Genomic DNA, 24,907 nt, shown 5'->3' with positions numbered 1-24,907 from the left:
GACTTGGTAGAGTCTCTCCCAGGGGTTATTCACCCAAGAACAGGTTATTGGGCTGTGTTCGTGCTGGTAGAGAGATTCCCAGACCCCCCTTTGTTTTGTCTAGAAACCTTGTCAGCGGAGAACAGGGGAAAGGCGGAGGAGGGAGGCGAGGTGGCTGCAGAAGAGAAAGAACAGGCAGTATAGGGAGGAAGGGGAGTGGAGGAAAGTGAGGACAGGATGTCCTGAGTTTTAGAGATGAAGTGAGAAGCCAGTGCCGTGCAGAGGGCCTGGGAAGGAACAGGAGAGGTAGAGACTGCAGCAGGATTGGCCAGTTCCTTGCAGATTTTAAAGAGTTCAGCCGAGTTGTTAGATGCCGCCGAGACGCGGGCTTGGATATGAGCTCTCTTCTTGGTGAGGACAGAGAGCCGGTACTACCTTTGGAGCAGGCAGCACACCATGTCCTTTTGGCCACACTGCACTTGCGTTTTAGGGTGACGAGTTGAGTCGTGCCAGGAGTTGCACTTGGCTTTGGACTTCATGCGGATCCTCATGACATGGGCAAGGATATCAAGAGTATCTGATATAGCAGAGTGGAGCGTGGAGGGGGCTGTGTCGGGATGAGAGTCCGCCAAAGAGGGAGCAGGGGGTGGGGGGGTAAGAAAGTGGCAGCAAAAGCCTCAACTGATACGCGCTTTATGGGTTGGATGACCGAGAAGGTGGGTGGCAGTGATGGAAGTGGCTTGGCCTGAAGGGTAGAGAGGGTGAGCTTGGAGGAAAGGAGGAAGTGATCACTCCAGGAGTGGGGAGAGGGACAGAAAGGGGAAGGTCTGAGGAGATCAAAACATCGAGAGTGTGCCCTGCAGAGTGAGTCGGGCCAGAGGGGAGAATAGTGAGTGAGAGTTGCAGAGGTCGCGAAAGAGTGCAGAGGGAGTACAGGAGGCATCCAGGTGGATGTTGAAGTCTCCAAGGAGGAGGAGTTGAGTGGTCGAAGCCAGGAGTGAGGAGGAGAGGTCCGCCCACTCAGAGGAAGGAGGAAATCTGACCAGGTAGCCGATAGATAGTAGCCACAGTAAGGGAATGGCTAGGAGAGAGAGAGAGCCTGCAGCCGAGGCATTCAAAAGAGGAGTAGGCCTGCGTAGGAATGACAGAGGCAGGAATCCACTCTGGGAAGATCAGGGCTACACCCCCTCCGGAGCGGTTGGACCTGGGCGAGGAGAGGATCTTGTAGCCATCGGGGAGGAGTGTCAAAGCTTGTGACAGAGCTGGCCGTGAACCATGTCTCGGTGATGCAGAGGACATCGAGGTCAAGTTCTTCCAGAAGGCGGCAGGGAGGGAATGAGAGGCCAAGGTAGCTGAGGAGGAGGCAACAAGGGGAGGCGAGGAGGCTGTGGAGGGGGGGGAGGGGATAGCAGCAGAAGAAAGGAAATTGATGAGGTGCGGAAAGCGTCTATCAAAGAGGTGAAGGTTGGCTTGAGGGCCTTGGACCAGGACGGTCCCATTTGAATAAACATTAATGATGACCTTGGAGGAACGGAAGGAGGCCAGGAGGGCATCCCACCGGGTGCCACCATTAATGGGAGAAGAGAAAGTAGAGAGCACAGAGACCATATGTAGGGTCCATAGGTCTGGCGAGGGAACGACCAAGAGGATGTCGGTGAGAGTTTCCTTGGAGGAGGCACTACTACTCTCGGATTGTTCCCTTTCTTGAATCGACAAATCAGGGCCTTAAACACTTGACATGTTCCATTCTTGGTCTGTTTTTATTACTCTGACCAGATGAACACAACTAATTTGTAGTGCCTTGGTATTACTGAAAGATGGAAAGGAGAGCCCAGTTGTTGAACCTATAAATCCAATCATGCATGTGCTACACAGAAAAAGGCCTCTTGGCAGAGAAATGGCCTCTAGCAGATAGTCTTTTCAGTCTATGAATTATAGTTCTGTTCGCTAGTAGTTAAAAGGACACGTTGCCTAAACTGTACGTTTAAAAACCTTACATGTGTGACTACGATTGTTTTGGCTCTGCTTGACGGTATGATAGAGATGTGATTCTTCACCTGTACCATGGTGACTTCTATATACACACACCAACGTTTGGTTTCCACATCTTCTTTTGCCCCACCTCCTTCATAAAGCCCCTTTTATGCCCATTTTGCCCTTGACCCTACTCATTCTGGTGGAGTCCACTCGGTAACCCAATGGGTGTTTATCAAATTATCTTTTTGATCTCTAACCTTGGGAACCCCGTGTCCAGAAACCCCACACCCTCTTTAAGGTCAGTGACCTGCACATAGCGGTGCCCATGGTATACATAACCATGAAAAGGCTTACCCTAACCCAGCCCAAGGAACTGAGGAAAAGCTGGGAAATGCACCACCCCATACAGCATTGAGTGAATTAGGGATGCCAATCTCCTGCTGACCTGAGGGACTATGAGCCCATGCCATAATGTAAACACCTACCTCGATCATTCCTTCCTCTCTTTGTATGGAAATCAGGCCGTCGCCTATCTTTCCTAGGCAGCCTACAGAGACCAGCCACACAGGCAGGGGGCAAAGTCACAGGCCAGTAAATAATTGAGACCTAACACCTACTGTAACTTCTAAAGGCCACACACCTTCACTCCAACATACAAAGGTATTGGGGTGGTGTTAAACCTTGCAATACTTTCCTGGGAAAGGTTGTCGTCTGGTGGGCTGTGCCTGGTTACCATGGGGTATCGGTCTACATTTTGTGGCTGAGGGTGGGCTCCACCTGGCAGGCTGGGCAGACAGGGATGGGACCGTTTGATGGTTGGTGATTGGCTGTGACTGCTCAGCTGGCCGTGGCTTACTGTGCTTACAGACAATAGAACGTTGGGTTTGGTGTAGGGTGACTAAATTATGTGGCTGGGATAGCACTTTTAAAGTCTTGAAGTGCCCAATATATTCATTAAATTAATCGACAAGGACTGCAGTTGCCAGAATTGTTTGTTACTTCTAGCACTGGAAAAATGATGCATTGCTAATAAGTTGATGACAACCCCTGACCACGTATTCTGTTGTTTCTTTCCACAGTTCTTGGCCATCGACACTCAAATGATTCTGGGGAACAAGCAGATGTCATTGAGCCCAGAGGAGTATGTCTTTGCTGCCCTCAACCTGTACACAGACATTATTAACATTTTCCTTTATATTCTTGCCATCATCGGCAGGGCTAAAGAGTAGCAGTGGAGAGCTTTGCATGGTGACCCGGAGAAGACTTTCCTTATCCCCTCCCCCGCTGGACAGATCTAGCTAATCATTCCGGGCCAGAATGTGAGCATGTCTTGCTTTCCGGATAGTGAGCACATCTGGGTCAGGCCATGCCATTCCCATTTAGACATTTTGTAGACCTGTACTTTGTTGGACCTTATTTTGAATTCTTCCTGTGTAGTGTTTTGAAATAGGTTCTTGCTCGATGCAGGAGGCGTCTTGTCTAGGTTGTGCATAGCTTAATTTGGCAAACAAACTTTTCATATCATGGCACGATCACCAGATTGAGTGGCAGATGGGGAAAAGCTGAATGTCTATTAAGCCAGGAGACTGGCTGCTGTGAATGACAGTATGGCACTGCACTCTTCTTTGACTCATGTGAGCCATCACAGGGTGTGTCCGAGGAATAGTATTCATGAGTGCTGATGGATAAATATATAAATATATATCTATGTGTAAATAATTGGACCTTTGTATATAGCCATAGCGATCCTTTATATGATGATGTTTCTCTGGATGTTCACTTGTTTTCCCCTTAACCTTACCCCGTGAGCGCAGCTACCTGTGCTTTAGGGCTGAGCTACGACTGGTGGAGGGTTCCACCAGCTTTGTATTTGTATTTGTGACCGGACACAGAGAACATTGCTATAAGCCTAGAGTCTAAAGACCCCCACTCTGGAGGAATCGCATGCCGGCTCTGCTCAGACCCAGGCCTCTTGCATTCCTAGAGCCAACAAGGCCTCTGAGTCATCTCACTTCAAGACGGATGGGAAATCCCTTGTGTTTGCAATATGGGCCTTGACTACTAGTGAATGTCCACTCTATCCCCTTTCGAAACCATGTAGGTGAGTTAAGGGTTTTCTTGGGCTTCGTTTCGGCAAGACCTAGGGAAGTCACTATTTTTCTAACCAGTTTTCATAGAACAATATTTTCTGAGTAGATTGTCTGCAGCTTTTGTATGTTTTCTTGCTGTACTGCGTAGGCACATAATTGTGTCCGAGTGGCACAGACCTGTATGATGGTTTACCTGCAGATGATTGACCCACCTCATAGGGATCATGCAACACTGCCATCTGCATTCTGTGGCTCGGGTATCTACACATCAACCTGCGTCCCTATTTTCCAACATTTGGGGACCCATACCAATGTTATTCGGGGTCTCGGTTGGCAAAAGGGGACTGAGGCATTCACAGGCAGTCCTGAATGATATGCAAGGGGATGGACGAATACAATGACGGTGGCAAGGGATCAAGTTTTTACTGTGCTTGCTCACTAGTCGGTGACGGAAAATGCTACCTCTATGGCGTGACGTGTGGTTGGATCCAATTTTAAAAAGTCAACATTTGCTTGTTTTAATGTTGTCAGAGGTAACTGATGAGCTGGACACCCTTCAAATTTGGGACATTCAGGTGCCTCTTTGTTGATGGGGAAAATTTGAAAAGCCAGCGAGAAAGGTGTGGTGTCTTGAAAACCTGATGTCTGCATGCTCAAGGCCAGCAAGTCTGCTCACCCTTCCACCATAGCCGAAGAGGCTAAGAGAAGGACTGAACTTGGGTAGTTAATGGTAAAAACGTCTCTGGCTATGTTAAAATGCCCCCTGGATACTCGTCAGTCAGGCAGCTCTGTTCCCACTCTACTCTAGTGTTTACATGCCACTTGTGGAACTGCAACCCATGCAAAAATTTTAAACCGCCAGCTTGGCACACTAGTCTCCAGTAATCTCATGGCAGTAGGTTTCTGGAATGTAATAGTGCACAGAGCGATATTGAATGCACCAGGAGCCCCTTAGTCGTTTCCACGTCTTGTGAGGAGTAAAGATCATTGGTTAGAAGGAAGAAACATTCCCCTCCTCAACCTTGCTACCTTCTTTCAGCCAGTGTTGTGGCTTGACTAAGCTCAAGTCGCCATATGTTACTAACAGAACTGGTCCCCATTGCTCTTTGTGGTGGTGAGGGTGTGGGACAGAATGTTACCATTAAATCTTGTTGGTGGTCCCATGGGTGTGGATGAACCGCTAGGTCATGACTGTCCCCAGGGTACTATTGTTGGCCTTGGCAGCAGACTAGTACTGGCTGGGTCTTCCATCAGGGTGTGAAAGATTCTCTCTGCTTCCACTGCTGCTCTGCGGGTTACCACTAGTGCTGAAGCCTGTTGCTTACCTTTGTGGTGGTGGTGGTGGTGGTGGTGGTGGTGATGTAGGTAACTAGAATGTTCTGCCTGATGCAGTGAAGATGTAATTCTTCTTGGTAGCTGCAGCGTATTGATGGGTCACAGGGATGTCAATAACTCACCATGTCCCGCGTTCCCCATTTCTTATGGCACTGTCATTGTCCCTGAAGACAGAACTGGGCAGAATGTTGGCCTTTGGGGCAGACAAGTACTATCTGGGGCCTCCATCAGGGTGTGGCGGGTTCACTTGGCCTCCCTCACGCTGCATGTTACCACAAGTCCTGGACACTGTTGGTTCCCTTTGGGACAGCAACAGTGGTAGTAGGTGCCAAGTATTGACCAGTCACAGGGATGTGGATGTTCACCAAGTCCTGACTTTCCCCATATGTTTGAGTAACTAATGGACCCTTTTGTTCCTCTTGATGTGGTGGCTGCCAGTACTGACGTTCATGTGTGGATGATTAAACAGGTTGTGGCTGCCCCTTTGACTGTCCATGCTAGGCCCTAACCTTTTCACCCTTCATGTTGTCTTGAATATTTCCTCACAGCTTCTTACCTTCAAGGTGGTGGAGGTCTGACCACAATACAGGTTTCCTGGCTCATCTTTGCCCATTTGACTGCTTTCCTCTCCATGGGAGGGGTTGTACTTGCTTGCCCTCTTCTGCTTCTGTCTGAGATGACCTGTGTCTGGGTTGAACCACCTTGTCCTGCTCTACCCACCAGTGTGTATGTACGTTTAATTTTGCAGTGCTGTACCAAGAATGAACTTCAAGAGCTTGGAACTGTATCTGTCGGGTTTACCACAGTACTGAAAAATGACACCTATAGAATATAAATCCAAAAATGTGATATTTACGTATAACAAATTGTATTTAGACGCAGCAATCAATAAGAGGGACTGATATTTGACATCCTGCGGATGGTAGGCAATGGAGTTGCTGTAGTATAGGTTGCCTTATGTCCCCCCGCCCCCCCAAGATGAGTGGAATCACTAAAAACTTGTTTGAAGGAGATGAGGTTCTGGGCATTTTATGGCCTTGTTGGCCATCCAAGTGGATGGTGACTTTTGAGGTGGCCTGGAGCATGCCGGTTCATCAGTGGCTCAAGGGAAGTGATCGAGTGAAGTCTCTAAGCATTCAATCTCTGTGGAGAATGGGGTGCTGGGCCCCCATCTCAGCTGCTTGGTACACCCTGTACGTTTCTCTTTATCACTGCACTTTGCTCTGCACTGCTGTTTGGGAGGGCCTCCTCAGTGCTGCGGCTGCTGCACTGTAATGTGAATGTGGTCGGGTGCTTGTTTTCACTGCATGCTGAGAGGAGCCTGCTCGCCCTTCCTGCTTCTACAACCCAGCCCCTTCACTCGTTCACCCCAACCCTACACGCAATTTCTTTGACCTGCTCTCCTTCTGAAAAACTGTGAATAATAAAGAAAGTTGAATGTGTGCAACTGACTTGCCTGTGTCGTCTTATCGTTCACAACATGCAAAATAATTATTTACCAAACTATGGAATAGCAGAGATGGCTTCAAAAGCGAAAGCGAGCAAACGAGGATAGCCTAGGCTGTGAAACATCAACACAAGGGTGGGTAGAACTAGATTGCTCAACAAATTGTACTTGATGAGGAGGTACTTCCAGGTCCCATGTTTGACCGTCCAGTTCAGAGAGATCAAGTGGTCCTATTGCCAAAAATGTGTCCTGATGGTCCCCATCAATTCAGAATTGGCGCCCAAAGTAGAATACTTCACCGGTGTCGGCCAATCGGGTTCCCTGGAGTGTGCGGAATAACGAGTTATTTGCTTGAGACTCCAAGAAGACGATGCTCCTCATTGCCAATCCTTGAATTTGTATTTGTCACTTATTAGGTGAGCCAATTTACCCAATATAATTGCATAGAGATTAGTAATCGGTGTAATACTGTAGAACACGAGGAGAAAGTGTACAGTTTCTTAACATATACAGATGACCCTTGTTTCACGCTTCCGTGCTTTATCAAGGTTAACAATTATGTAGGTTTTCCAGTTTCAGATTGTGTTGCATGTTTTATTCACCAAAACAGATAACCTGTGCGCTCCTAGTGAATGCAGTGAGTGAACAAGTACCGGTAGCCTATTTCTTCCCATAGCGGTCAGCCCTATATGCTCTCAAGGTAGTTTCACACATCATTGAGTAGGCAAAGAGCCCACTTTAGACCACCCCTCCTGCCTTAACTGCCACTTTGAATACATTAATTGAATCAAAATATTAAACGATTGTAACGGAGTAGCGCGAATTAGGGGTTCCACAGCCCTGCCACAATCCACCAAGTGGATCTGTATATATGTACCGACTTTGTTGTTGATATTCTCCATGAAAAGAAACAGGGCAGTATATCCAACTAATGCAATCCGTTAAAAGGCCATTACCATCTTTCCAGCTTCAGCCCTGTCAGTCCTCGTTTAGAGAAACGTTTTAAGCCAGTGCCTGCAGACCCACTTTTTAATCAAGGGACATCTAAAACCGGATCCTCTTACTACTACCCGCAAGAAAGCTGGGACTCCTGTAGCTACGTCAGCTGCTTTCCAAATGCGCATCACAAATAATACTAAACTCATGGCCAGTATTAACAGAGCTCGATGGGACCATGTAGAGGACATAGTTAGCGAGGTCCATGAGTCTCTCGTCTGAGGTACTCGAAACCTTATCTGAAGGCAAGAAAACAGCTAACACCATTATTAAAAATACTCGATGCTACAGCTGATGGAATAGTGACAGAAGGTACACTAATAAAAATACATGTGTGGCTTAGAAACTCTGTTTAAGAGCCAAAACCCAGGCCACGCTACTTAACATGTCAGACACTTAAGATTGCAAATACCCCTTTTCAACAAAGGGGTACATATGCCAACTGCCGTATGTTTCATGATGAAGGCTACACATGATCCTCAGCCCAGTAGGCTATACCTCAGGGGCAGGCTCAAACTCGTGGTATACTAATCAGTGACACTTATCCACATCACAATCATCCTTCCCAAGACAATTCAGAAGTGGGCACAGCAGAGGTAGAGGTCAAACCACTAGATGTTAATCTCCAACCTCGAAACAACTCCTTGCTTCAGGTCCCCTCTCATATCACCCCAGTAGGTCACCTTACACTATTCAGCCACTTATGGGAGGGGATCACGTTAAACAAGTGGGTGTTGTCAACTGTAAAGAACGGATATTGCGTGGAATTAAAGGAACTATCATGGGATCATCCAAGAGTCAAAAGAATACCATTAGAACACCAATGTATTCTGCGGGCAGAAGTAGACGCACTTCTAAAGAAGGCAGCCATAGAACTCATTCCACCATCAGAGATAAACAAAGGTATTTATTCTGTTACTTGTACCAAAGAAAGACAAAACAATACGCCAAGTACTTGATCTGAGACCAGAAAACACATATGTCAAACCTCGAAAGTTCATGACGACAACATTGCAGGAACTCGCCCCTTTGCTCAAAAAGGAAGACTACATGCCAACATTGGCTATGAAAGATGCATACTTTGATATTTCAATGCTGCCAGCATATCGAAATGTTGAAGCTAGGCTCAGCTCACTACCTATTAAAGGTACTTCACTGCGTCAGCCCCTGAGTATTCAGATAGGTTCCAGCAGTAGTAGCAGCACACTTGCGTAGATAGAGCATCCAAGTCTACCCTTATCTGGGCAACTGGCTAATAACAGGGGAAGCAACGCTAATATGTCTGCAAAATGCACAAAAGACAATACATCTTTAGCATCAACGAAAAGAAGTCAAGCTTGACTCCCAGTCGGGAAAAACAGTTCCTTTGGGCTATAATTCAAACTGAAGACACGTTAGTCTTTCCCTTCCACCGAGAGGGTACAAAACATACTAAAGCAAATCCTTTGTTATACAGTCCGTCGACAGATAGTCAGGAAAGTAATGCGCCTCCTCTGCATGATAGCATCATGCATAGTCAGTGTGCCACATGCAAGGGCACACCTGCGTCCAGGGAAATAATGGTTAGCATAACAATAGTCGCAGGCACAAGGCAATTGAGACGATCTGGTGGTGATTTGTGCATCCAGTGGTGGACAAAGGCGAACTTGTTAAAGGGAAAACCCTTTGTCAGCTTGCAACACACATCACATTTACACCACACGCATCTCTCTCATACAACGCACAGCATGTGGACGCAGACAGTATCAAACAAACACATAATATGCTAGAATTGCTATCGGTTTAGAAAGCACTAGAAGCTTTCCAATACTGCGTGACAGGGAAGAATGTACCCTTTATAGCAGACAACACAACCTCCATGATTTACATCGACAAAAAGGACTGTACACACTCCCTAAATCTGCTCAGACTAGATCACAAAATTTGGAAGTCGTTCTTGCAGAGAGGAATTTTCCTCGTATCTCAACCTGTTCCAGCGGAACACAGCTGCCTAGTTGACAAACTAAGCAGGAACACAGATCAACCCTCAGAGCACGAGTGGGAGCTACATTCAGACATTGTAGACCACATTTTCTCACGTTAGGGTCATTCAGACATGGATGCGTTTGCCACAGGCTAAGTTACGCCTCCAGGTTCCTGCAGAAGCGATTCAGGTACACCTCACAGTAGATCAGTTGGCCAGGGATATTGTCATACATGCTTTTCCACCATCCCCATTCTTGAAAAAAAGTATCCACAAGGTGCATCAGGAGCACTTAATGATGATCCTAGTCGCTCCGATGTGGACATGGCAGATGTGGTATCCACACCTTTTCAAAATGTCAATTTGGCCACCAATGACATTAACATGCCCTTGCAACATGTCACAGAATCGAGGATTAACCCTACATACACAGACAACTTAGCAACTTGGCTCCTGAAATCATATCGTTTGTCCATCTTAATTTACCAGACAGATGCATGGAAATATTAGAGGCACATAAATCAAACACTTGGCACTGCTACTTTAACAAATTGAAAAGATTTGTCACATGGTATAAAAAGTCAGGTTTGTCTGTTCAGCATTGCATATAGTCTACTTCACTTGTTGGACTCAGCCTTGGTCTTTAATTTATTAAAAGCCCATTTATCAGCCCTGTCTGCATATACCACATCGCAAAGCAAGGTTTCTTGGTGGAAGATTCCAATTGTTAAAGCCTTCATGGAGGGAGTTAAAAGGCTTTATCCCCCCACTGCACATCCACCCCCTAGATGGGATTTAAATGTTGTGTTACATAAGCTCATGGGTCCTCCATTTGAGCCTATGAATAAAGCAAGTCTCAAAGATCTCACTTGCAAAGTTGCTTTTCTTAAAGCCATCACTTCTATTAGTGAGCTTCAGGCTTTGTCTGGGACTGAACCTTTTGCCACAATACTCCAAAACAAAGCGGTCTTAAGAACACCACATTTCGAGGGGATTGGGTCCTCCGACGTATTTCATATCTTTCACAGTAATCACCACAGCTGTGCTGCTTCGGAAACTTTTTTTGGCGTCTGCGTCCTGCGTCGATGCGCCGTCCCCGAGGACCTCCTCCGACGGCCGACGTCACCCGATGTGATAAGTAGGACGCATGACGCCCGTAGCCTCAGTTCTGTTTTTTCCGCGAACGTGTTCGCTTCGTGAATCTCGGTACGCCTCGACTCTTTGGAGTTTCTGTTGTAATATTCTCGGTTCTTTGAACCTGTTCGGTTTTGTGAAAAAGCCTGTTCGTATGTCTACGATGTCTACCTCGTCTTCAACCCCGCGTCCGGGCTTCAAGAAATGCGGGGACTGTGGATCCAAGATGTCGGTAACGGACTCTCACAACGCCTGCCTCTGGTGCCTCAGGGAGGCCCACGACACGGACGACTGTTGCGGGCCTTGCGGGAGCGCAAGAAGTTGTTGTCGGTAGGTAGGGTGCCTAAGCCCCGGAAGTCGAGGTCTGCGGGGCTTTCGACAGATGATTCGAGAGGCGACTCTCCGTGTCATTGTCGGAGGTCCAGTGGGTCTCCTTCCAGGAGTAGGTCTCGCCACTCCTCTGCCTCTTCGAGGCATTCCTGGAAGCGCCGGTATCTGTCGCCTTCCCCGTCCTCTTCCGAGGACTCCACCCATCGGCGGGTCGCTTATCCCACCATGCAAGCGACATCAGAGGAATGGGCTTCCTTCGAGAAGAAGATGTTAGCGGTTCTCGAATCGCAGGGCACCGGTCCGTCCGCGCCCCCAAGTGGGGTCGGTCGTGATCGGTCGAGAGACACCGCTCACACACCTTTGGGCTCAGGTGGTCAGCACGGTTCGCGGGAGAGGTCTCGCTCGGACAAGGGTAACCATTCTCGCCATGCCCGTTCCAGGTCCCGGTCCTCGACGCGCTTGAGACCGCGTGATCCTGTGCAGTCTTCGAGGAAGACGTCGACGCCTGTGGTGCCAAGGTCGTCGACGGTCTCTCTCGAGGCTCCGCCTCCGAGATGGTTGTCGGCGCCTAGGTCGTCGAAGGACACGCTCGGAGCTCTGGCTTCGGGGCCTGTGTCGACGCCGATTCGTTCGGCGCCCTCAGCGCCTTTCGAGGCAGTGGTGTCGGAGGGGCCCCGTGGCACGGGGGAAACCCCTAGAAATGCTCTGGCTAAGGTCGGGCATAGCTTTGGTCCCCAGGTGTCTTCCTCTCACCGCCTGGAGTACATTTCAGAGGGTGATGAGGGCTTGGTTCCGGTTACGGGGCCAGATGAGCTTCTCTCGGGCCATAGCCAATTTGATAACCTGAGGCAGTCACTGCATGATGCCAGTGGACTGGACACCTCTCCTGAGGTGGAGTTTTGTAGGCCTGAGCCTGGCACTCATGCCGATTCTTCGTACCAGCGCCTTATGTCTCGGGTCACCGAGTACTTGGGATGGTCGGCTCCCCCAGGGGAGTTTGTTCAGGATGATCTCACGGACATCCTCGATCTTGGTCCCCCCACTGACCTGGTACTGGCATTTCATATGGCTCTGCAGAGAAGGGTGGCGGCGGCTTGGACTGCTCCGGAGAGTCTCCCGGCAGTGGGCAAGTCTTTGTCGCGAAAATACCGTCCAGCCAGTAGCTACCCCTGCTACTTGTCCAGGCACCCCACTCCGGAGAGTTTGGTGGTGCAGGTGGCTACGGCCCGCAAAGCAGGCGTCGTATCCAACCATCCCTCCGGATAGGGACGACAAACGTTTTGATGGCTGGGTGAAGAAAGTGTTTTCTTCAGGGGGTATGGCGCTTCAGGCGGCCAACTCTGTATGTGCCTTATCTCGTTTCACACACACTCTGTGGAACTGTGTTGCATTAGCGGCTGAACATATTCCCGAAGGGGACAAATGGGATGGTTTCCTTGCTATGGTCCAGGATGGCAAGGATGCCATGTGTGAGGCCGTTCAGTCGGGTTTGGACGTGGCAGATTGTGTCAGCCGGTCCATGGCGGCGAGCACCGTAATACGCAGGTTTGCGTGGTTGCGGAAGTCGGGGTTCGCTCCTGATGTGCAGTCCCGGCTCCTCAACATGCCCTTTGATGGTGAACATTTTTTTGGCAGCAAGGCTGACTAGAGCCTTGAGAGGTTGCAGACCTCCAAAGCTGCATCAAAGTCGTTGGGCGTTGCAGTTCGACGACCTCCGCCTTTTCGTCCTAGAGGACAACAATGGAGGGGAGGTTCCTTTCGTTATTACTCGTTCTTCAGTAAAGCGAGAGGAGCTGTCAGTCAAAGAGGCCACCGTAGGAGTACCCAGAGGTGGAAAACAGGGTACTTGAGGTGCCAAGACCGCTCTGGCAGTTGCCTCTTTGCCCTCAGGCAACGCCACAGCCGCTACCACTCAGTCATGAGGCCATGTCCCATGGTTCGCCGGTTGGGGGAAGGCTGACGCAGCATCTTGTAGAGTGGCGTGCCATTACTTCAGATGTGTGGGTTCTGGAGATCATAACCCACGGCTACTGTCTTCCCTTTCGGCACAGGCCTCGCGACGATCCACCTGGGAACCTCTCTTTGAAGAGTCTGGATCCGCTCCTTGCGCAGGAAATTCAAACCCTGCTGGAGAAAGGCGCCATAGAATTGGTGCCTGTAGCAGAGAGGAACAAGGGATGGTATTCCCCTTATTTTTTGATTTCGAAGAAAGACGGGGGATTGAGACCCATCATGGACTTGCGCGGTTTGAACAAACTCCTCAGGAAGGACAAGTTCAAGATGGTTACTCTCTCTCAAGTCCTCCAGGCCCTTCAACTTCAGGACTGGTTGGTGTCTCTCAACCTCAAGGACGCTTACTTCCATGTGCTGATCCATCCCAAGCACAAGAAGTACCTGAGGTTCGCGGTTGGCGACTCGCACTTTCAGTTTCAGGTCATGCTGTTCGGATTGACCTCACCCCCGAGGATTTTCCCAAGCTCATGGTGGTGTTGGCAGCGCATCTCAGGAAAGGGGGGATTCACGTCTACCCCTACCTGGACGATTGGTTGATCAGGGGGAGCTCTCCTGAGCAAGTCCTGGCTCATCTGTCCGTCACCTGCCACTCCCTTCACAAGCTGGGCTTCTCCCTCAATTTAAAGAAGTCCCATTTGACGCCAACACAGCAGCTCCAGTACATCCGAGCAGTGCTCGACACATCCCTGGGGCTGTGTTTTCCTCCCCAGGTGAGGGCTTCACATTCAGCAGATGGTGCACAAGTTTCAACTTGCCCAGACGCTCCCGGCGTTTGAGTTCTTGGTTGCTCGGCCTCCTGGCATCCTGCATTCTTCTGGTGCCAGAGGCTCGTATGCGGATGAGATCTTTGCAGTGGGCACTCGAGATGCAGTGGTCGCAATCTTCTGGAAGGATGTCGGACCCTGTTCAGGTGCTGCCCTCGGTCGCCCAGACCTTCTATGGTGGGCCGTCGAAGGCAATCTGATGAAGGGGTCTCTGTTTTGGCTTCCCTGGCCAGAGATGACGATCGTGACGGACGCATCCCTCACGGGATGGGGTGCTCATGCCAACGAGTTGACAGTCAGCGGTCGTTGGTCTCGTCGGAGTCCAGACTCCATATCAATCTGTTGGAGCCTGAAGGCTTTTCTGCCGACTGTGCGAGGAAAAAGTGTCCTGATCCTAACGGACAACATGATGGCCAGGCACTAGCTCAACAAAAAGGGGGGTGGGGGCAGGGTCACTTCCTCTGTGCAGGGAGGAGATGCAGCTCGAGTTATGGGCCATCCAGCAGGAAGTTTCGATCTCGGCTGTTCATCTGGCCGGAGACGACAACGAGACGGCGGACGCTCTGAGCAGGCAGAGCGCGATCTCTCACGAGTGGGAGTTGGCTCAGGAGATTCTCCTGGAGATCTTCGCCCTTTGGGGGACTGCTCAAGTGGATCTCTTCGCCTCCAGTGTCAACCGGAAGTGCAAAAGGTTCTGCTCGCGGGAATTTCCTCCAAAAGGAGCCTTGGGAGATGCGTTTGTGGTGGAGTGGTCATTCCCACTGCTGTATGCGTTTCCTCCAGTCCCCGTCATCCCGCAAGTACTGCAGAGGTTACGTAGATTCGGTTCCCGGATGATCCTCATTGCTCCGGCGTGGGCCCGGAGGACGTGGTACCCGGACCTTCTCGACTTGTCCATCTGCCCTCCACGTCGTCTTCCCTACCGAGACAATCTGCTCTCACGGGAGGGGGGTCAGGTTCTCCATCCAGAGGTCAGATCCCTCAACCTTCACGCTTGGCTTCTGAAAGGTTGAGGTATAATTGGGACCTCCCTGAAGACGTGTTGGAGGTGTTGCTCTCGGCCAGACAGCCGGCAACAAAGTCTCTTCTGTACCGTTGCCGTTAATTCTGCGAATGGAGCAGAGTTAAGAATGTGGATCCTTTTAAATGTGCTTTTTGCTTTCTTTGGCCCACAGGGGCTTGCAAGTGGGTACCATTAAAGGTTACCTGGCGGCACTGTCCATATTTAAGAGCTCGTCTGAAGAATGTTCCTATTTTAAGATTCCTTTAATTTCTCAGTTTTTGAAAGGGCTCACTAATGTGTTCCCTCCGTTACCTTTTCTGATGCCCGGTTGGGATTTGAACCTTGTTCTTAAGTTTCTTATGGGTGCTCCGTTTGAGCCTTTGCATTCTTGCCCTTTGAGACTGTTAACTGTTTGTGGTTACTTCCGCTCGCAAAGTGAGTGAGTTACAGGCACTTTCAGTTAAGCCACCCATCACTGTGTTTCATAAGGACAGGGTTGTCCTTGGAGTTCGTCCTTCCTTTCTTCCGAAGGTGGTTTCAGAATTTCATTTGGGCCAGAAGGTTGTTCTTCCGGCATTCTATCCTCCTCCGCATCCTTGTAAGGAAGAGGAGAGGCTCCATAGGCTTGATCCTAGGAGAGCGTTGAGCTTTTATATTTCACGCATGTCCCGGGTCAGCGTGGACGATCAACTCTTCATTGGTTACGCTGGAAAGCTTTTGGGACAAGCTGTGACGAAACAGACTTTGTCTCGTTGGATTATTTTGGCCATCTCCGAGTGTTACCGCTTGGCGGGTAAGGACCCACCGGCTGGCTTGCGGGCCCATTCTACCAGGGGTATGGCTGCATCTATTGCCCTACAGAGGGGTGTTCCTATTCGTAACATCTGTGATGCAGCCACCTGGGCTTCTGTACATACTTTTATACGTCACTACTCCCTCGATTCCATCCGAGGACAGGATCTGGCCTTTGGCAAGGCAGTCCTTTATTCTGCAATTTGTGTTCTAAATTCTTTTCCCACCTCCTTGCTTTGGTACTGCTTTGGGAGTCTGTCAAAGATATGGAATACGTCGGAGGACCCAATCCCCTCGAAGAACAAGTTACTCTTACCTGGTAACGTTCTTTCGATGGGATGGTCCGACGACGTATTCCATATCTTCCCCGCTACAGAATTTCTTATGCGATTGCAGCTTATGTTTCCGCAAGGCCTTGTGTGTCTGACTGGCAGAAGACTGGTGTAACACGTTCTGGGGAAAAAACTACAACTGAGGCTACGTGCGTCCTGCTTATCACATCGTGTGACATCGGCCATCGGAGGAGGTCCTCGGGGACGGCGCATCGACGTCATCGACGCAGGACGCCAAAAAAGGTTTCTGAAGCAGCACAGCTGTGGTGATTACTGTCAAAGATATGGAATACGTCGTCGGACCATCCCATCGAAAGAACGTTACCAGGTAAGAGTAACTTGTTCTTCTCACCGAACTGCATTTCCAAGTTCCATGTCAATCAATTGAATTACCAGCGTTCTTCCAGGACCCTCAGAACTCTGGAGCAAGAGCACTCCATACACTTGATGTTCAGAGGGTGGTCATGTACTACCTCAACAAAACCAATCAGAAAGACAGACCAGTTCTGTGTTTCTCTAGCAGCTGGGAGAGAAGGGAATCCTGTCTCCAAGGCTATCATTGCTGGATTGATAGTATGATGCATACAACAGTGCTACACATTATCCAACATTCAGTTACTTTTTAACCTATGGCACACGTCACACGTCAGTACAGGATCTATATTAGCCTTCATTGCTAAGGTACCTCTGGAGGCTATCATGCAGCCACATGGAGTTCAGTGCAAACTTTCACTCATCATTACTATGTTGACACAAAGGCAATGAGTGACTCAGGTGGACAGCCATTATTAAAGCATGTATTTGCCTCTGTATATTTGCCTACATGTCACAGTAGGGATAGTATTACATACACGCCCTGTCGATGTCTGTTTTCGAAAATGAGTTGTGTAATACACTGCACCAACCACTAGATGTCGGCCTATGCAAAGGATATTAATCTAAGCAGATGCAAGCATCAGAAAGACGGTTACAGGCATGTAATGTTTGTCCTATATATATTACAGGGCCTGCAGTAGCAGCCCTGTAGTTATGGTTAAGTGGCTCAACCCATAAGAAGAGCACTAAGAAGAGCACTTCTTGTGTGGGTCGTATTTTAGCAGCTCCGAACCCTCCCCGCACCACCACCCCCTCCCCCCGACGAATCCTCACTAAACTTTGCAAAAAAAAAAAGTATATGGCCCTCTCGGATTGATTCTGCAAAGTTTGGTGAGGTTTCATCCGGTGTGGGGCAAAGTTATAGAGGGTGTCGCAAAATGTGTGGTTTTCCTCAGATGCAATGGAAAATAAAATGTTATCACGCTTACAGATCAAACCGCTGGACAGATTTTCACGGAATTTGCAGCAAGAGCAGCGGCTTGGTCCTGAAAGTGTGCTTTTTGTAAATTTGGTGTAAATCCATCAAGTATTAATTTTTTGATTTAAGCTGCTAAAAAGTAAATAAAAATCATTTGTTTTTGATGCTTGTTAATCAGTTTAGAATCACATGCTGTGCATATATGCATATAGTCCGACATCTAGTGGTAATCTTTCTTTCGAGGATCGAACAACGTCAACATGGACGTGCCTGTAACAATATCCCTAACGTGACGTGCAGTGTACCCAAAATCCCTCAAGCGTCGGGGTCCCTAAAATTGTTTTCTTTCTGCCGAACTATTTGGTTGCCTTATGCGGAGTTCGAAAGAGATATATTGCAAAGTTAGTCACTTCTTTGTCCCACGACCAATGATCTTCTAGTCTTCCACTTTGATCTTAGACGGCTATTTCGTGGGCCCATATGGCGAAGACGTCCACTGCTTTCAGCGACTGGCGCATTGGTCGACTGTCGACTGCGTGGCCTCGGCCCTCCGGCCAGGCCTATACAGTAGGGAAAATGGGGCCCTGTGGTTTGATTCTATGGGAATGCTTTTCCTTTTCCACTCTTTCCCTTTCTGGTCTGGCGGCCGCGTTTTAGCCCTGCTATGGAGAGGACTCCATTTAAGTTTTGTCCGTTTTGCAACGGAAACTACCTTTGGAAGGACGCCCATCGCAAGTGCAATAGGTGGTTACCTCGTGACCACGCCGAGCGATCCTTTAAGTCCTGCAAACCTTTTTGACCTAAGACGTTAAAAGATAGGTGGATGGAAACGGTGGGCGGCCTACGCGATGCAGGCTGAGAGTGGTTCCCCCGTAGGTGCGGTCGCCTCAAGTGACGAGGACTCTTAAAGGCAGCCATGGCTCTGTGTGGAGGCCATAGACCTTTCCGCTGAACCGTCCGGTTCCCAGTTGCCCTGCCCCGACAGGCAGGCCACCGGTGCTGCTATGGGGTGATCACACCCTGGTGACAGGGGCACATCTGCACATCCGAAGGACAAACGTACGACCCCACAAGCTCTCAACGAATATGTCGAGGTAGCATCAGACGCCAACAGGCCTGCCGAAAATGGCGATGGCACCTACCGTTCCTCACGATCGGCCGCCCATCCCCGCATCCGTCGTCTCGGCATGCGTCCGGGCATTCTACCCTTAAGGGCGTCTCTTCTAAAAATGTTTTAAAAAGAGCGCTGATGCTCCGTCTAAGAGCGCGACAGCCTCAAAGGTTTCAACAGAGCCAAAAACCACGACGACGCCTACAGGCACGTCGAAATCCCTTTGTCATCCACCGGAGCGACGCAAGAGCCTCGCAGCTATTGTTTCGGCGGTTGACAGACCAAAAAGCACTCCCTCTTGTCGGGAGGTGCATTCTGAAGTGTCCCAGCCGCACTCTAAGGCTTGATCTGATCAGGTCCCTACCTTCTAAGGACACCTTTACTCCTGGAGTGCCGTTCCCACCTCCAGACCCCTTTGGTTCATCCCTGTGGACCAGAGTGAAGTGTGAGACCTACATGGACAAACTATCACAGTTTGTAGACTTTTATTACCCCCAAGAGACCTAGGGAGGAGCATTCCTGCCCTACTTTACCGAAGGTGCAGAAGCTTTCAAGCCAAACACTCACCAAGAAGTTGTTTTTGAGTTCTCTGAACCAGAAAAGTTATACGGGGATCCCTATGGTCATGAAGACAATCCGTTTGGGCAGGACATGCCTGACCAGTGCCCAGATTGGGGGTAAAGATCAGCCTGCAGAGGAAACACCTAGACTTTCCCCCACTCCAACTCCTGACCCAGATGCCATTTGTCTGGATCCTCCCTCCTCGCCTCCACAGAGGCAGGCATCGCCTATTGACGATCAGATGGCTTTTAATGCACTCCTGAAAAGGGCTACAGACCACTTCCAAATTGCCACGAAGGAAGCTGTTCAAGACACTGACTTTGTGGACATTCTGAAGGAAAAACCGCCCACAAGTCGGGCAATCCCCCTCCTAAATTACATCAAAAAAGTGGCTTGCACCGTTTTTGCTGTCCCCTTCCCTTACAAGGGCTGTGAACCCTCGGGTTGAGAAACTATTTCGCGCCTCTCCTTCTGACCCCTTGTACATTCGAAAGCATGCCACACCAGACTCCCTTGTTGTCACTACCACCTGGAAGAGGGCTGGGGTGCCACGGTCTTCTGCAGAAGCGCCCATCGACAAAGACTGGAAAAAGATTATAGGCCCTTGGCAAATGCGTCACCACTTCGGCAGCATATTCGACAAGAATTGCAGATAATACTACACTTCCGAGTTATAGTGATGTGCAGTGGAACCTGCTTCAAGAAGGCCTCCAAGCAGTCCCTGGACATGTGCGATCAGGCCTACTGGCTATTGTCTAAGAAGGAAAACAGGTGGCCCACAACATCCCAAAAAATATGTTGGATGCAGCATAGACGGCGGTACGTACTCTGGCCCAGGGTACTCTTCTCAAAAGGCATGCCTGGCTAATGAACTCAGGGTTTAAGCTGGAGACTCGGACATCCTTAATAAACAAACCTGTGGAAGACATGAATATGTTTGGCAAGGCTGTGGATAATGTCTTGGAGATGGTGAAAAAAAAGAGCATGAGACTCAACACCAGGGAGGGGCTAACTCGCTGTTACTTTCGTGCCAGTCTTTTTCCCAATCTCCACACAACCAGTATGGCACAGGAGGTACCCCATGGTCCTCCGGACATTGCTCAGCTGGCAACAGCCAATAACAGCAGAGGGGATAATGAAGCAAGGGTAGAGGCAGAAACTACACCCCAATCGGCTCCCCGACCTCCGCTTTGAGATGACTCGCCAGTCCGGGTTCCCTCCCATGCCTCCCCGGATCGGGGACGTTTAACATCTTTCATTCCTGCATGGTAGGGGATCACCTCAGACCAGTGGGTGCTCAAGACCGTCACCCACGATTATTGGATCGAGTTCCACCAGCCACCTCGATACCATCCACCAAGAAGCAGATGCCTATCGCCAGCACACCTGCAGATTCTGCCGGAAGAGGTGCAGAACCTTCAGGTGAAGGGCGCCATAGAACTCGTCCCAATTCATCAGGTAAACAAGGGTATTTATTCAGTGTACTTCCTTTACCCAAAAACGATCTCACCAAGCAACCTGTGTTAGACTTGTGCCCAGCGAACACATTTGTCAAACTGCGAAAGTTAATAATGACAACATTGCAGGAAGTAATCCCACTGTTGATGCAGGTAGATTACATGGAAACATTGGATATGAAAGATGCATACTTTCATATTTCAATGTTGCCAGCGCACAGAAAGTACCTACGGTTCATGATAGAGAAAAAGCACTATCAGTTCAAGGTTCTTCTCTTCGGCATTTCCTCAGCCCCCAAAGGTGTTTACGAAGGTACTGGTGGTAGTAACTGGTCACCTGCGCAGGCAGTCCATTCCAGTATATCCTTACCTCAACGACTGGCTAATAACAGGGGATTCGTATGGAACATGCTAATCAAATACCTAGAAGACAGTGGATCTCCTTCAGTCTGGGATTCTCGATCAATGAGAAAAAGTCCAGCCTAGATGGCAGCCAAGTCGAGCAATTTCTGGGGGCTCTAATTCAGACCAAAGACGGGCTCGTCTTTCCCTCCGAGAGGGTTCAAAACATGCTGTTCCAGATCCCTCACTATGTAGCCAATCGCGAGGTGACCGTACGCAGAGCCATGTGACTGTTAGGGATGATGGCCTCCTGCATTTATCTAGTCCCACACGCACGTTTGCGCATGCTCCCCATGCGCAAGAGTGGCTCTCGAGCCAGTGGTGTCAGGCCAGCGGACAACGGGACGATCTAGTGGTGGTCTCGGCAGCCCTCATTCTCTTTCTCAGCAGTGGTGGACAAGGGAAAACCTCTTGCAAGGGATAACCTTCACCACCCCCGCAGTAGAAGGCACTCTCGCCACGGACGCATCTCTGACGGGGTGGGGGCTGTTAGGCAAGATTGTATGCAGTACCATGTTGGAGACTGCACCAGCCTTGTCCTCTTGGCAATAGTTAACCCAACCTTTGGTGTAAGCATGTACTACACAGGTTGGTAGAGTGACTGAGCAGCCAGGCCTATTTCAAGAGGGGTCAATGTGAGCTGTAGGGTTAATACACAAAGAATCACAGTGACAAGTATCCAAATAAACACTTACACTCAAGGTTTCTTGGTTAAACAATTATTTATTAATTTAACAGTCAGTTGAATAAGCCTTCCTTAGAAGGGAGCAAACTATGTAACACAATAATATACTTCAAAAATATACACACTCAGTTTCAATAAATCAGTAGTTACCCATTTGCGATGGCACACAGATACTTCCTACACCCTGAGGTGACTTAAATAACTAGGACATTGTGGACATTGATATAGCACTGGCACATTTAGAGCAATACTGAGGTTAGTGTCAAAAGGAAAAGATGAGGGAATAAAACAATGGTTAACAAATATTCTTAAGCAGGTAAGTACTTTTTGAACCCTCCAATGCAAAGTAAATTAACCCTTTTTTGGGGGAAAGTTAAGTCTTTCAGGGAGCCAGGACAGCCAATGTTAGTTGAACAAAAGCCTAGGTGAGCTGAAGCACTTCTTGCAGGTAGGTAAAAAGTCTTGCACAATGTTTTAGAACTCTTTGTATAAAATGAAATCAGTGTAGGGCCCAAGCAGGGAGGCTTGGGAGGGGCAAAGCTGCAAGCAACTCTGCCAAAGCAACCGAAACAAGTCTCAACTGAGAACTAGCAAGGCTACACAACAAGCGGTAAGCAACCCCTTACTTGTACAGTACCTTTGGTTTGAAGTACGTTCCATTTGGCTTCTGTTCCTGTATAGGTCTGCAGATCCTCTTGTTCCTGGGCCACGGTCGTGGGGACAAGAGGTGGGACGTCTGGGGGCTCCTGCACTACGAATTGAAGGTCGGCGGCAACAATGGGCAAACTTCAGATCAGTAGCACTTCGCGGTTTCAACTTCTCGCGACTCTCGCAAATAGCACCACTGCGGTTCTCGGATACCTTGAGAACTTTCCTTGCGTCTGGGGTCCAGCACTCTTTTGAGGTGGCTCAGGATTAGTCAGTCCTGCTTCATGGGAGTCTGGAGGGTCTTCCTGGAGCTTGTGTCTGCCTTAAAAACGACACTCGATTCTGGTGTTCATCTCCCTGGCAGTCGGTTCCTGCAGCAGCAATGGAAGTACAGCCAGCTCTGAGGGTTGATTGGTTACGCCAACCCAATGGGAGAAGTCGTCCGTTGCAGGGCTTCTCTAGTCGAGGCGAATTCAGAGCTTCAGCAATGCAGCAGGGCTTCACCGTGCAAACCAATGGTCCGGGAGTTGCAGCAAGTGTCTCTTCCAAGTTCTTTGGATTCCTTCGTCCAGGGGTCGACTCTGCCTTCCAAGCCAAAAGCCTTGCTTTTTATGCAGGTTTCTCCCATTCATTTGCAGCCTAGCTGTCAATCACACAGCAGGGTGGCTGTCCTCCAAGGACAGCTAGCCAGCCAATTACATTTGAGTGCATTCCTGTAACCAAGGGGATTAAGCACGGGGAGTTTTGGGCACCTCCCTCACTTCCTGCCAGACATGCTGGAGCCAGAGGCGGGCTTCACTGGTGAATTCTGCCAAAGACGAAACGAACAAAGGGATCAAACCTGGCTTGGCGGCAGTAAATCTCAAGAAGGACCTTTCAAACAAGAAATGGTGAAAAAAGACCGGGCCATGTTGGCAAAATTGGCACCCATGGCTGCCTTGCTGCAATTGTAGCCTGCGGTAGAAACACACAATGGTAGGAAAAAGTAAAACTCTGCACCAGCCATTAATTGTAGAGCGGGTAACATAAACATTTTACATGAGAAACTAGACAAAGGGGATACTACGTAACCCCTCCAGCACCCTATGGTAAAGATAGTGTGTGCTCGGTCTAGACCAAGAAAAGGTTTTTAAACCTTTGGGAAATGTAAGGGACTGATGTGTGCCACTGCACTGAAGGTGCTGTGTGTCACAATGTAACAGATGATGCCTTTGGAGTTTGTCAGACTCCACAACCAAAAGAAACAGAGGCAAAATCACAGTAAAACACATGAGTGGGAAAAAGGTCTCTCTCTCTCCAGGTTACAAATGAAAAGTCCTAAAGTCCAGCAAAAGAGCTGGGGGTCTCCAAGTTAGAAGGGAATTAGCAGATTTCTGAGAATCTCGGTCTCACCTCCTTCATCAGACGGCGCACAGCGTTTGGTACCCAGCAGTAGCATCCAACCACATAAACCAGTTGGAACTATTAGCAGTATTCAGGGCTCTGAAGTCCTTTCAAACACATCTCCAGGGAAGGACAGTCCTAGTCCTCATGGACAGTACCACGGCCATGTATTACCTGAACAAGCAAGGGGGCACGCACTCACCAGGGCTATCCAAACTGTCACAGAGCATATGGAAATGGGCTCTCAAGCACAAGATGTTCCTCCTGTTGCAACAGATCCCACGGGGATTCAATCTTCTGGCGGACGTGCTCAGCAGCGATTTCCCACTACCTGAAGTGGCAATTGCATGAAGACATTGTTCTCAACATCTTCGCAGACTGGGGCTTCCCCGAGTTCGACTTGTTCGCAACTCTGGATAACGCATAATGCCCAGATTACGACTTCAGGTACCTTCAGAACCGCTCCAAGGGGAACAGACTCTGGATAACCTGGTCAGGGAAATTTGTCTACGCTGCACAAGATGCACCAGGAACCAGCCACGATGATTCTGGTGGCCCCGATGTGGACCTGCCAACCCTAGTTCTCTCAACTGATGGCAATGTCAGTCTATCCCTTGTGAGGAAGCTGCCATGCCCGTACAACATGCTATCACAAGACAGGAGGCAAACACTTCTTCCATGCCCGCAAACTCTCAACTGCCTGGCTCCTGAGGTCATAGAGTTCAGACACCTCCAACTCCCTCAAAGATGCATGGGCCTACTTGGAGAAGCATGAAAAACTAACATCCGACATTGCTACTCCGGCAAATGGAGATGCGTTGTCATCTGGTGCAATGCCAAGAGCATCAATCCTATTGACTGCTCACCAACAAATATTGTCATTTACCTGACTCGCCTACTAGATTCAGGCCTGGTTTTCAATTCCTTGAAAGTCCACTTGGCTGCACCACGTCCCAGAAGAAGGTTTTGTGGTGGAAAATTCCAGTAATCAAGGCTTTTATGGAGGGGGTTAAGATTTCATCCCCCTATCTCCAACCCAGCTCCCGGTTGGGACCTGAACGTTGTACTGACGAGACTAATGGGACCTCCCTTTGAACCTATGCATACGGCTAGTTTTAATGCACTCACCTACAAGACCGCCTTCCTGGTGGCAGTCACATCAATAAGGAGCGTTAGTGGACTGCAGGCCCTTTCAGTTCAAGACTCATTTG

The 24,907-nt window shown here is 49.2% G+C and overlaps 1 protein-coding gene across 2 annotated transcripts in view; it reads left to right on the top strand.

The window, feature by feature from the left end:
- GRINA (glutamate ionotropic receptor NMDA type subunit associated protein 1) overlaps positions 1 to 6,828 on the top strand; it is a 431,157-nt gene extending 424,329 nt beyond the window's left edge. For both annotated transcript variants that reach the window (XM_069621966.1, XM_069621967.1), the window contains exon 7: positions 3,036 to 6,828. In XM_069621966.1, the coding sequence (XP_069478067.1) occupies positions 3,036 to 3,185 (150 nt within the window). In that variant the 3' untranslated portion in view covers positions 3,186 to 6,828. The remainder of the gene's footprint in view (positions 1 to 3,035) is intronic.
- The last annotated feature ends 18,079 nt before the right edge of the window (positions 6,829 to 24,907 follow it).

The sequence above is a fragment of the Ambystoma mexicanum genome, chromosome 5q (assembly GCF_040938575.1).
Source record: "Ambystoma mexicanum isolate Mex_15411 chromosome 5q, UKY_AmexF1_1, whole genome shotgun sequence".
Lineage (NCBI taxonomy): Eukaryota > Metazoa > Chordata > Amphibia > Caudata > Ambystomatidae > Ambystoma > Ambystoma mexicanum.
Note: the sequence above shows the minus strand (reverse complement) of the source record. Positions and strands in the feature narration are given on the sequence as shown.